Genomic DNA, 12553 nt, shown 5'->3' with positions numbered 1-12553 from the left:
TTCCCTTTCAAAGTCCACCCTGATGCCCCCAGCTGTAAAGCGCACAGGCTACTCTGTGCCTGATCTGTACTAATCCAGCGAGTGCCCACAGACTGCACACCAACAGGCTGTTGTGTTGGGCCCCGATCCAGCATAGCATTTCAGTGACACGCATGACATTAACGTGTAACTAGAAGTCACTGGAACTGCTCACGTTCTAAAGCTAGGCCCACACACAAGTGCTTTGCTGGGTCAGAGCCCTCGTGCATGTCCTCCGGGCGCGTGGCTCTGCTCTGCTCCCCTGGTTAACTTGGTCAGAGTTGCCCTTGAACTTTTCGTGTGCAGAAAGTCACCAGCCTGTTCTCTTTCCATTCATGTCTCTCCTCTCTTCATTGCCAGCGGACTCATCGTGCTGAGTGTCAATGACAGCTACTACTTGAAACCCCTGGGGACCCCGGAACCTGAGCATCACATCCTCTATAGGGCAGAGCACTTGCTAGTCAAAGGCGGGACTTGCGGGCATAGCGGCCTGTTAGGAAGCAGCATAGCTGACATCACCAGACTCGTCAAGCCAGTACATTGGCGGGTAAGTCTTTGCTTTCCTTTCGCTGCCCTGTTAAATGGTCTTTACCTGTGCAGAGGCAGGCGAGAGCGGTGGGCAGCTCCCCATGTGTGTCCGTCTAAAGCAGGGTGTGATAACTGCTCCCTCCTGCGGTCCTGCCACCATGGGCAGTGGGCTTGTAGAAGCTAACTGTGGTCAGACCTAGTTTGTGCTCGGATGGGAGCTCTCTAAGGGGGAAACAGATGTATCAGGAAGCAGTGCTGGTGGCTCAGCAGGTGGCATTCTTCCCTCTGGGCTGGGGTGGAGCCCAGTGCACTAGCATGGTGTTAAAGGTTGCCCTGGTTTGGACGAAACGTGAAACTGAACACTGGTTAATAAAGATCCCATAGGGGTTCCGCAAGATACGGGGGGTTAACGTTGGTGTCACGGTCCTGTTACAGATCAGCAAATTGCATCTGAGCCGCTATGATTTTTTTTTTGCTGCTCTGTGTGCCTCAGTTTCCCTCTCTCTGAACGTTTCTCCATCACTGTTCAGTGCACATGATCTTGAATGTCAAGGCTGGGGTTGCTGAGAATTTGGACTGAGTCCTGTCTGTTGCACTTGCTTCCTTTTCCTCCTTTCTGGTGACGCTTGTGATTTGTTGTGCAGGCAAAGAGAGACACTTGGAGGACCCTGAAGTACATGGAGCTGTTCATTGTCGCTGATTACACCCTGGTGAGCACTTAACTCTCAGAAACTGGCTCCAATTGATCATCAGCTGGAGGAACATGGACGACTGTCAGGGAGGGAGGCTGGATGCTGGGACAGCGTGGTCTTTGTCAGTCGTTCAGAAGAGCCAGGATCCCTGTCTTTCTGTCAGGTTTTTATTTTTTCTCTGTCCTTTGGAATAGCCAAGATTGATCATATCTATCTATCCATCCATCCAGTAGAATTATATCCACTCTTAATCTTCCAGTGGTACCCAGAAGGTACCCTCATTATTACGTTATAGGGCCCACAAGTGACAGGCAGAGAAAACAGGTCTCTGCTCCCAAGGAGTTGAGATGTAACCGAAATGTCTGACCAATGAGTGGGGCAAAGGAGAGGTGGGGCTGCAGAGGAAACGGGTGCCCTTTGGATTAAAGGTTCCTTTTATAAAGGGTTAATAAATGCTTAATAGATATTGTAATAAATTGTAAACCTCTGTAACGATTAACTGAGTCCTGCAGGTCAGTAGGTTGCTAATGACCAGCTCTTACAACCATGTATAACACATACGCCCCATGTCTGTAACATGCTTATAATGTCTGTCGATCCATCTGTGAACCCTCGCTGAATGGCGCCTTAGTGCTAAAGGAGAGCAAGGATCAGATTGCCCCGTTGACTCAGCGTGAGGGTGAGTTCCACCTGGCAGTCAGAACCTGTGCCGTTTTGTTAAGTCTAACACACCTTGTCTGGAGCCAGGAGTCCAGAGCCGGCCCCGGAGCTTCCTGTAGCCGCAAGAGGTTCCCAGAGGTGGAGGTGGGTCCGATCTCTCGAGTGCCCCGATTGTGGGTCTAACAAGTGGTGGAGAGCGCAGAGCTATTAAGTGCCGGATTTTGAGATGGGGGTCTTACAATGTTGGGGGAGTCCTTATTTAAGGCTAATAAGGATGACTCCTTATTTGTGAAGTTTGTGTGTGTATAAAAAAAAAGTCAAAACACACCCCCTCCCGCCAAAAAAACCAACCAAAAAACCTGTGGGGAGATACCACGTGGTGTTAGTGTAATAATGTTTAAAACACTGTTAAAGAAGAGAAGTAAAGGGGTGGACAAGGTAGCCCAATGGACTAAAGTTAAAGCCCCTTCTCTGTTAGAGAAGGAGATTATTGGGACCTGCCCTTGGGTGGAAGTTGCAGTGGAACTTGATATAATACTTGATACCTTAGAAAACATGTTTGGGAAATATGTACAGCTGTACAAGCCGAATGCCAGTAAAAGCAAACGGCCGTAGCATGGCTGTTGTGGCAAGCTGTAAAAAAGGCAATTGCATGTAAGGGAGAAGTCTGTGCAGAGTTACAAACATTACAAGAGAATTTTAGAACTTGCTAGGAACATTTGGAACGGTAAGTGAGGCAGGCACAGATAATGCAAACTCAGAACAAACGGGAAAACAAAATGGGGAACTGGAGAAAAGAATGATGGATTGGAAAAAAATGAAAGCAGACGAAGATAGATTAGACTACTAAGTAACAGAAATGAAACAGTTAGTTCGGGCTTTGACTAAGAAAAAGGAAGAGAAAATCACAAGTGTTTCTCACAGCTGGTGCCAGAAAACTGTAGCAGCACTAAAAAAGCAAGTGAAAATACAGGACTTGCAATTTGGGGCTGTGTGTCAAAAAGAAAAAAAAAAATTGAATTTGGATTTCAATGATATTTGCTCTGAAGAAAATCTGCAGGGGGGTCGAAAGAAAAGGGAATTAGGCCAACCTCGAGAGGGGCTTTATACTAAGTTAAGAAAAAAAATTAAGAAATTGGCTGGAAGAGCCTAAGCCAGAAAAGTCTGACAGTGCTAGAACGGAGATCAACCGTTAAGACCGGGGGAGATACGGTCAGAGCAGACACAAATAATTCCTGCAAGTTCATCAGACTTACAGTTGATGGTAAAGTCATTGGGCCTGGTGAATATACAAAAATTAGCTACATGGCTGGTAAAGTCGGCAGAATTAGGAGGAACAAAGAATTTAAATATGAATTAATTTTATAGGTTAATCAGGGCAGCTACCACTGGAAAAATTGGACAGGCAGTAAATAAGTGAAAAATGCTTTGGACAGGCAGCCAGGAGGACACCAACTGATACACCTCTACCCCGATATAACCCGAATTCGGATATAACGCGGTAAAGCAGTGCTCCGGGCGGGCGGGGCTGCACACTCTGGCGGATCAAAGCAAGTTCAATATAACACGGTTTCACCTATAACGTGGTAAGATTTTTTGGCTCCCGAGGACAGTGTTATATCAGGGTAGAAGCGTACTATGATTTATTATGCTGTTAGTTCAAAAACCAATGAAGGTGTTATCCAGTGCAGATTACGTGAAGCCTGGAAATTCACTCAGGGATTACCTGTTAAGGAAAATAACAGTGCGATTATTGTTTGAAGAAGTACAACTGGTGACTAATCCCAGGGTAGAGGTCACCAGACCTGTCACAGCTGAATCTTTAATGGCAGTTGATTTGAATCAGAGGAAATTCTGAAATGTGTTTAAAGGATTGAACAAAAATGTATTAGCAATGTCTACTAATCTGGTAAACCAGGCAGGCCAGGATGAGGGATTAAGGGTTATGGATGCACTGGATAATATGCCAACAAGTGATGGAAGGGGGAAGCCAGGTTAAAGAATTGAAACCTAGGGTACCTTTTGTTAAAGCAATAACATATTCAGATAAGTGCGCTTATAAATCAGGATACCGGGAGGGAGGAAGAGGCTGTGGTAGAGGACAAAGCACCCCACCCCAAAGTGATAGAGGGTGAAATAATCAAAAGGACTAAATGTAATTCAAAATATGGCTTGGAGGTATTGAGAATTAAGGAAAGTACAATGGAAAATATACTAATGACTTAATCAAAAAAATGCAAAGAATAAAAAAAAATTATTTTAAGGAGCAAAACAAAGTTGCAGCTATGGAAGCTGAGGGTTCAAAAATACCTGCTCTATAGGGGAGCCCCGATGACAAGTTGCTCCCACTGGAAATGGGTCCTCAGGAGTGGAAAATGAAATTCAAACGGGAGGCCCAGGACAACTATCGCTGTAAAAGCTAATGACTCGAAAGATGCCCTATTGAACAGCTGGGCTGGTGTAAATATTGTAACGAAAAGTTGTAATTTAACTCAGTACGTGTCAGAAATTATTACAGTCACCTCCTTGATTGGGGAAGGAGTGACCAAAAAAATGTATCATTCAGTAAAAATAGCTCTACCCGGGGTGGAGATTTTTGTTGTAAAAAAACAAATGTGTCAGATTGATCAGGCGACTGAGCCAGTAATACCAGGAACTCCTTTTAAAAAAAAAGAAGAAATCAGTTAGTTTTGAATGTAACTAATGCAGTTCTGTGGCGTGTGCCCGGCTGGATGGAAGCATTCTGACAGCAGGGTACGTTCCAGGAATATGTGCTGCAGAAGTAGTGGAAAAAGATGATCCTGGAATAGCCGAATGTGTGGGCGAAGGAGTTTCCCAATGTGCCAGTTAAAAATAAAGCAAAATGTGGTCAAATCGAAGCCCGTGTTAAAGTCGTGGGGAATAACCTGCCGCCACAGAAACACTGTAAATATCCTGTGCAAGCAGAGGCAGGAATTTAAAAAATAACTAGAACAGATAGTAATTAACAAGGGAAATTCTGCATACAAGAGTCCAATTTGGCCTTAAAGCCTCAAAAAAATAAAAATGGACAGTGGATTTTAGACCAATTAATAAAGCTCCCTCCCACACTCCCATCCCCTGGCAGCATTAGTAACAGATCTACTTCAAGTAACGGCAAAAATACAGGGGCCCCCTAAATGGCTCTGTGTTATAAATTTGGCAAATTGTTTTTTCACTGTCCCATTGTGTCCCGATTCTTGGGCCTGCTTTGCGTTCACTTTTAAGGGCCAACTGGACTTATTTAAAAACATTCCCCGGGGCCCACCCGGCACTCTGGCTATTGTGCACCAACGTGTGGTGCAAATGCCAGATCAATTCTCCCAAAAGAATTTAAAAAAAAAAAATCATCTCCAATGTAAATAACGTATTAGTGTGGGGAGGACGCACTAAAAAGGAGGTGACTTAGTGAACTAAAAAGGGGTTAAAACTCATTCCGAAAAGGGGTTTCAAGTAGGGTGACCAGAAAGCAAGTGTGAAAAATCGGGATGGGGATGGGGGGTAATAGGAGCCTATATAAGAAAAAGCCCCAAATATCAGGACTGTCCCTACAAAATAGGGACATCTGATCACCCTAGTTTCAAGGCTAATTAAAAAAAATGCGCAATGAGTGCAAAGAAAAATAAAAAAAGTAAATTATTTGGGAGTGAGCCTAGGGAAAGAAAAAAATCAGGTAAATCAACAAGAGGTAAAATCATTAATAAATTTCCCAAGGCCAAAGAATTCTCATGCATTGAGGGTAATGTTAGGAGGGTTTAACTAGTTAAAAAGACACATCTGGAATTTTGCCGCTATAATGGACTCTTGTGGTGTTTACCAAAAAAAAAAAAAAAAAAAAAAAGGTAGAATGAAAGTGAGGGCCTAAACCAAAAAGAGCTTTCTGTCATTTAAAACAAACCGGAATGCAAGCTCCAGCACTGAAATTCCCAGAGATAAACAAGCCGTTTGTAATTAAGTTGGCAGCAATCCAATGCAGTCTAGCGCTGGTACTGATGCAAAAAGCTAATAAAAAGTTGATACCGGTAGCATACAAGTCTAAAAACTTAACCCTTACGAAGCAGCAGTTTGGAATCTGTGGAAAAAAATGTTTAGCTGCTTTGCCCCTACAAACACCTCCCTCTCTTGAAAGTACTTTTTTTCCTTGCAGTTTTTCTGATAAAATATATCAAATACCAGAATGGCCAAATGGACCTTAATGTTAACTAGCAAAAAAGTTACTTAGAAAAATAACAAACAAGCAGTAACGTTACCATATGCCCTCCTGACGGGAGGAAAGAGGCATAAATACCCACTTCCAAAAACTGAACCAAAGTTAGTTAAAAAAGCATCCCCGGTAAATAAAGTGCTATGCCTCGGGGGGAGGAGAGAGGGGAAGTTTTGGTTTACAAATGGTAGTTCATACCATAAGAACTCTTAAAAAAAAAAAAATACACACACACAGACACAGGATGCGCAGCTGTACAAATTAATGGGGAAACTATTTCTGATTCTATAACTTCGGCACAGGGAGCAAAGGTCAATTTAAAAAAAAATCATTGGAAAACAGCTAAGGAAAAAAAATTGGTCCAAAGCCCCCCCCGCCCCCCAAACAATGTACAATGCAGTATTTAGTCTCTAATGGCACAAAAGTATTTAATTTAGGCCATGGGTGTATTTGTGTATTTTTAAAAAGTATAACAAAAAATGCCCAAATAAGTCATGTAAATGTAATGTCATAAAGGTCATTATTAATACAATTATTTACCAAGGTCCTCTATTTAAAAAAAAAAAAAAAATTAAAAACCAGAAAATGTAAACTGGTCCTTTAATTTAAAAATACATTAAAAACAATAAAAAAAAATTGTTAAAAGCAACAAAATCAGGCAACATGCAAAAAATTTATCTGCCTGCTCAGCTAAAAATATAAACATTTTAATTCACAATGGTCAAATATTAAAATTTAAAAAAAAAACGGTAATTTCTCATTGGTATCATGTTTTTTCAAATGCTCTCCCAATGTCACAGCTCTTCTAAATGTAATGCTACCTCCTATTGTAATAATATTTGCATTAATAATTTTAACCTATGTTTATACTGCCAAATAAAAAAGCAACAAAGTTTTAAAGCAAGTAATATAGACAATTAAATTGCTTGCAAAAGTATAAAGTGATACAATAATGAGTGGCATTAATCATGTGTCAAGAAGGGAGAATGCTGGGAGATTTATATATAATATAAAAATCAATATAGATTGTGATTCATGTATATCCATGTAATATGTTATAGGTCATTGAGGCCTGATATGAATGACGGGTACTTGACATGAATGTGTGCATTGCAAGTTAGCAACTGAAGCAAGAACTTAAGGTCAAGGACTATTAGAACTCTTTGTGCGAAAACAATCTTATGTTCTGAGAAAAATACGGAGGGGGGGGGGGAAGCATTCAAAGTACCGTATCCCAAAACTTTCTGGTATCTGCTTGCACCCCATCCTGTAGAAAAACTTTTCTTGTGGGTCTAACTCTCCTATGATCAGGCTCACAAATCAGTCCTGGGGAGGGTATGTTAAAGTCAGCGTCAAAGGACGGGTGCCTGGCTCAATGAAGCATGGGTGTCGGTGCCCTGTTCCTGAGTCACTGCCTTGAAAGACCTCAGAGGGGTGGTTTTTATGTAGGACTTTCCATATACAAAGCACATGACAGACATGAGCAAATGAATCCTAACCCCAAGGTGAGGCTTTAATCCCTTCCACATCACAGGCGGGGAAACTGAGGCACAGAGCAGGCCAGTGACTGCGCAAGGACACACAGCATGTCAGGGTGGAGTCTGAATTCACGCTCGGGAGTTCCTAGCCCCCAGTTCTGTTGTGCTGAGAGCACAGGACCTCCGAGCTCGTTTGTACCAGGTCCCCATTGTGTGCCGTGCGTATGCTGGCGCCATCCCTTTAAACAAGGTGCAGTCGTAGCTAACTCCTCCCATGCCTCATTTGTGTGGGAGCTGAGAATGGGACACCCAGCGACTGATTCTTGTCTGGCTGTGAGTGGCCAGCAGGGAATTCCCCTGGCTTCTGTATGGGACATGTTGGAGATTGGGAATGGCAGAGCAAGCCTCTGTCCTCTGCTGGCTTAGAGTCCGTTAGAGACCCAGTGCCAGTAGCATGTTAGAGCAGCTCCTTGGGTACTCAAGCCTTCGCCAGGCCCGTGCAGACTAGTCTTTGGGATCAGGGAGCTGTAACCGGTTCTCTTCCCCTTCCCCTATCCTCTCATCCTGAGCCAAGAATTGGCCCAGATACAGGACTGGCTCCGGCTCCAGGCACCAGCCCAGCAAGCAGGTGCTTGGGGCGGCCAGTGGAGATGGGCGGCATGTCCGGCTCTTCTGCGTCAATTCAGCAGCGGGTCCCTTGGTTCCTCTCGGAGCAAAGGACCTGCTGCCAAATTGCTGCCGAAGAATGAAGCGGCAGCGGTAGAGCTCCCATGGGTCACGATTGCGGCTTTGCAGCTTGGGGCAGCAAAAACCCTGGAGCTGGCCGTGCCCAGAGATTTAGATCACTGATTCTCAAGCTGCGGTGTGCAGAGGTCAGCTGGCCTTGTGGCTCTGGCTCCTCACTCTGGCTTTCCATGGCTAAGTCCCATGGCAAGCCAGCTAAAAACGCATGGACTCCTGTCCTAGCAGCGCGTCGCCAGCCTGAACAATGGCGGCAGCGTTGCCCAGCAGTTACGGGAGCAGAAGTGGGCAGCCAGTTCCCAGCGTGGCCCCCTAGATGCTAATCTGGGGTTCCCACTGTGCAATAGATACAAATGCTGACGTGGGTGACGTACAAGAGGAAATCTCCCGGCAATTCAGCTCTCCACAAAGGAGAGGCCTGGGAACACACACCCCTTGTCTGGAGGAGGCGTTGGCTCAGCTAAGGACCTGCTGCAGTGTCGTGTGTCTGGGCGGGGCACTGAATAACGGGACGCTCTGCTAACAGGCAGGAACCCCTCCCTTCCAGCTGCACGAACTGGAAGTGCTAGATTGACGTCGGTCTAGGTGCATTGCTGCTGCTTTGCAGGCAGAGTTCATTTGGGCCAGTGGCTGCTGAGGTCGATAGAATTAGCTGTACCCTCATGTTCCGTGCGCAGAGCCCTTCAAGCCTGAATGCTTGGCTTAAGAAAGGACTTAAATACGCCCTCCAGCCTAGCCTAATCCCTCTTTTGTTCTCCTCTCTCCAGTTCCTCAAACAGAATCGCAACCTGGGCCAAACGAAGCAGCGGATCCTGGAGATTGCCAACTACGTGGACAAGGTAATGCCCGGTTGCCTTTGGCGGAGCAGGTTGCTCTCTGTCTGCGCGGCACCGCGTGTGTACAGCACCTTGCGTCCCCAGGCACCAGCCTCACAGTGCTGAGACTTGAGTTGACCCTGCTCCAGACAGGCAAGCCTTTGCCTTAGACAGCACCACTGGCCTGTCCCCAAGGTTCACAGCGTTGTTGCGTCTCGATTTAGTCACAGGGCCACTTAGTCTGAATCCTTCCTGCGCTGTCCAGCATGATTTAGGGCAGGGCTGTGGCACACCTGCTCTTCATCTGGTCCCTGCCCTTTGGCCTGTCCCGTTTGGGTGGCTCCCACTGGCACAAGCCTTGTCACCATCTCGAGGGGACAGACCACTAGGGAACTAAGGTTCAGCTCTTCCCTTACGGGATCACTGCAGATTAGGACTCACAGTACCAGTGTGTCGTCTAGCAACATGAGACCTGACCGCATGCCGCCCTCTGCCCCACGGGGTGGGGAGGGAAGTGCAGCAGAGAGGTCTGAATCCAGAAGAGTCCGCCGGAGGCCCACCTGTGAAGCACTGTTTGGTCATCTTCCCCCCTTGCTCAGTTTTACAGGTCTCTGAATATCAAAGTGGCCCTCGTTGGCCTGGAAGTGTGGACGGAGAGGGACCAGTGCACGGTCACCAGCGACGCTAACGCCACCCTGTGGTCCTTCCTGCAGTGGAAGAAGGCGCTGAGGTCTCGGAAGAAGCATGACAATGCCCAGCTGCTGACGTGAGTCCCCTGGTTTCTCTGTGGGTGTCTCCCCAGGCGAGCGCTCTGCCTCCAGGGCGCACTAATGCGACTCCCCCCCCCATCCCTTCTCGTTTCCGGTGTGCGTCTGGACAGCGGTGGGACCTTCCGAGGGACGACCATTGGGATGGCCCCGCTGGAGGGGATGTGCAGCGCAGAGAACTCGGGAGGTGTGAGCGCGGTAAGGAGAAGAGGGTTCCCATTATCCCCTCAGTCTCTGGGGCACCCCCCCGGCCTCCTCCCACCTGCTGGGGTTATGTCATTGCTGCTCTCTCTTCTCCTGGGCCAAGTCACCAGCCTCCAGAGCTGGTGCCTGTGGAATCTGTAGGCAAGAACTTGGGTTTCCTGAGCCTCTCGCTCCTCCGCTGGCCCAGGCCTTCTTGAGCAGCGTCAGGAGCTGTAGGCTCCAGGGTCGGAGCATAGCAGCGCTCCCTCCTCTGTCAGCTGGAGCTCTTTCCCTCTGTGGTCCAAGGCCTTGGCGCTTGTTCACGGGGGGGCAGGCCCTGGGGTTCCCTTTGAGCTGTACGACACAATCCCGCCATTGGAGCCTTAGCCCTGCACCCAAACATCCTGGAAATTTGGGGAACTCAGAACTGGGGTTGAATTTTACAGGGGGCTGAACCATGATTCTGGATCTGACACCTCCCCATGGGAAGCTCTGAGTCCAAATCAAGACACAGGAGCACAGGCCCTGATCTCTGACTCTGACTTTGCCTCCATTCCGCATCTCGGGTCCCCATGCCCCTCGGAGCTGGGACTCCAGGCGGAGATTAGCCTTGAGGTGCCATGGGCATCCTCTGCTTTCCTCACCACCTGGGAAACAATCCCAGCCCTTCTGAGCCAGGTGGCACCAGCTCCCTTACCAGGCTGAGCTGCTCTTCCCGGCCCGGATGGCGGAGGCCCTGATGCTGTCTTCATCTCCCCCCCTCTCTGCACCAGGACCACTCGGACCTGCCGATTGGAGCCGCTGCCACCATGGCTCACGAAATCGGGCACAACTTTGGCATGAGCCACGACAGCGAGGGCTGCTGCGTGGAGGCCACCCCGGCTCAAGGAGGCTGCGTCATGGCCGCTGCCACTGGGTGAGAGGGTGTCGGCCAACGGAGCAGCTGGCTGCGTCTGCCCCGAGGGCCTTGTTCATTGCAGGCCCCAGGGGTGCTGCCCTTCCCGGAGTCCGGCGTAGCGATGGGCGCCATGTCTGAGTTATCCTGAAGTAGCTGTTGCATGTTTTACCACTACCCTCCATTCAGACCAGCACACGCGTGTGGTCACATCTCTTTCCAGCTGCTGGAGGGTATTTAACAGGAGCGCTGCGGTCTCTCTTAGCTCCTGTGGCCGAGGCCTGTGTTTCTGTGTGAGGCGGGGCACGCTCGCGCCGCACCTACCTCGGGTGGTTTCGCTGGCACCGGGGATTTCTGTACAGACCCAGCCACAGATTCACCGAACAGGCAAACTCACTAGCCGTTCCCCTCTGAAGAGCCAAGTTCCTGCTACACGAGTCTCATCTGAAAGGGGTTTCTGTCTATCTGCTCCCCCTGAGGCAATTCTGCACCAAAACATTCAAAATTCTGCCCACAATATTTGCTTTGTCAAAATAGCACAATGCAATCACATTGTTTTCAGTCATTTAGGTCAGCATTTCTCAAACTGGGTTCCATGGACACATGGGGTCTGCGAGGGTGGTCCAGGGGCCCCGCTGATAACCTCCTCCACCTCTCTCCCAGTGCCTCCTGCACACTGGGGAACAGCTGTTCAGCGGTGTGCAGGAGGCACTGAGGGGTAGGGGGAGGAGCAGGGGCGGGAAGAGGTGAGGTGGGGCCTTGGGGGAAGGGGTGGAGTGGGGGCAGGACCTGGGGCTGAGTGGGGTCCTTGAGGAGCTGCAAAATTTTTTAAAATCAAAATGGGGGCCCCTTTACCAAAATGGGCTGGTAAAGTTTGAGAACCGCTGATTTAGGTAACTTATGTCAAAATGCCTGTATTAAGACAGACAACAAAGACTCCGGCAATGGTTTTTGATGAATAGGTTCCTTACTAGACATATTAGCACATCTCTATGGCTCCATAGTGAGCGAGAGGGACAGACTCTCACACGCACACCCGGCCTTGCCCCCCAATTCAGGCGTGGGCACGCAGGCTCAGCCCGGCAGGAGCCACATGCCGAGGACCTGTGTGTGGGGGGGGGATCCAGGTGTGGTGAGAGGGCTCTGTGTGGAGCAATCTGGGTGGGGGCAGCTCAGTGGGGGGTCCAGGTGCGGGGGTGGTGTTTTGGAAGCACAGTGGCTTGTGGGGTTCTGGGTGCAGGGGATAGGACTCTGCAGGGGATCCAGGTGAAGGTGGTTGGGGCTCAGCAGGGGGGGTCTGGGTGCTGGGGAGGTGGGGTGGGGGTCTGGTTGCAGCTGGTTGGGGTCCAGTGGGGTAGGAGTCTGGATGTAGGGGGATTGGTGGGGTGGTCCAGGTGCGGGGGGGGGGGGGGGGAGGGTGGAGCCTGGGAGGGATTCTGAGTGTGGGGTGATCCAGATGTATGGGGGCTGGGAAGAAGGGGGGGCAGTTCCTCATACAGTGACCCTTCACCCTGCAGCTGGGGAGCTATTGGGGGAGGAAGCGGGGGGTCGTTG

The 12553-nt window shown here is 48.6% G+C and overlaps 1 protein-coding gene and 1 long non-coding RNA gene across 3 annotated transcripts in view; both read left to right on the top strand.

Annotated features, from left to right (window-relative positions):
* Positions 1-12553, top strand: part of ADAM33 (ADAM metallopeptidase domain 33) — a 75362-nt gene that overhangs the window by 46489 nt on the left and 16320 nt on the right. For both annotated transcript variants that reach the window (XM_050943348.1, XM_050943347.1), the window contains exons 6-11: positions 379-565; positions 1191-1256; positions 9107-9178; positions 9754-9920; positions 10035-10119; positions 10878-11020. In XM_050943348.1, coding sequence (XP_050799305.1) covers positions 379-565; positions 1191-1256; positions 9107-9178; positions 9754-9920; positions 10035-10119; positions 10878-11020 — 720 coding nt within the window. The remainder of the gene's footprint in view (positions 1-378; positions 566-1190; positions 1257-9106; positions 9179-9753; positions 9921-10034; positions 10120-10877; positions 11021-12553) is intronic.
* On the top strand, positions 4569-6698 carry LOC127046469 (uncharacterized). The gene is made up of 2 exons (XR_007773103.1): positions 4569-6296; positions 6373-6698. It is a non-coding gene; the product is annotated as an uncharacterized LOC127046469 (long non-coding RNA).

The sequence above is a fragment of the Gopherus flavomarginatus genome, chromosome 3, assembly GCF_025201925.1.
Source record: "Gopherus flavomarginatus isolate rGopFla2 chromosome 3, rGopFla2.mat.asm, whole genome shotgun sequence".
Lineage (NCBI taxonomy): Eukaryota > Metazoa > Chordata > Testudines > Testudinidae > Gopherus > Gopherus flavomarginatus.
The sequence above is the reverse complement of the archived record's forward strand: the minus strand, read 5'-3'. Positions and strand labels throughout refer to the sequence as shown.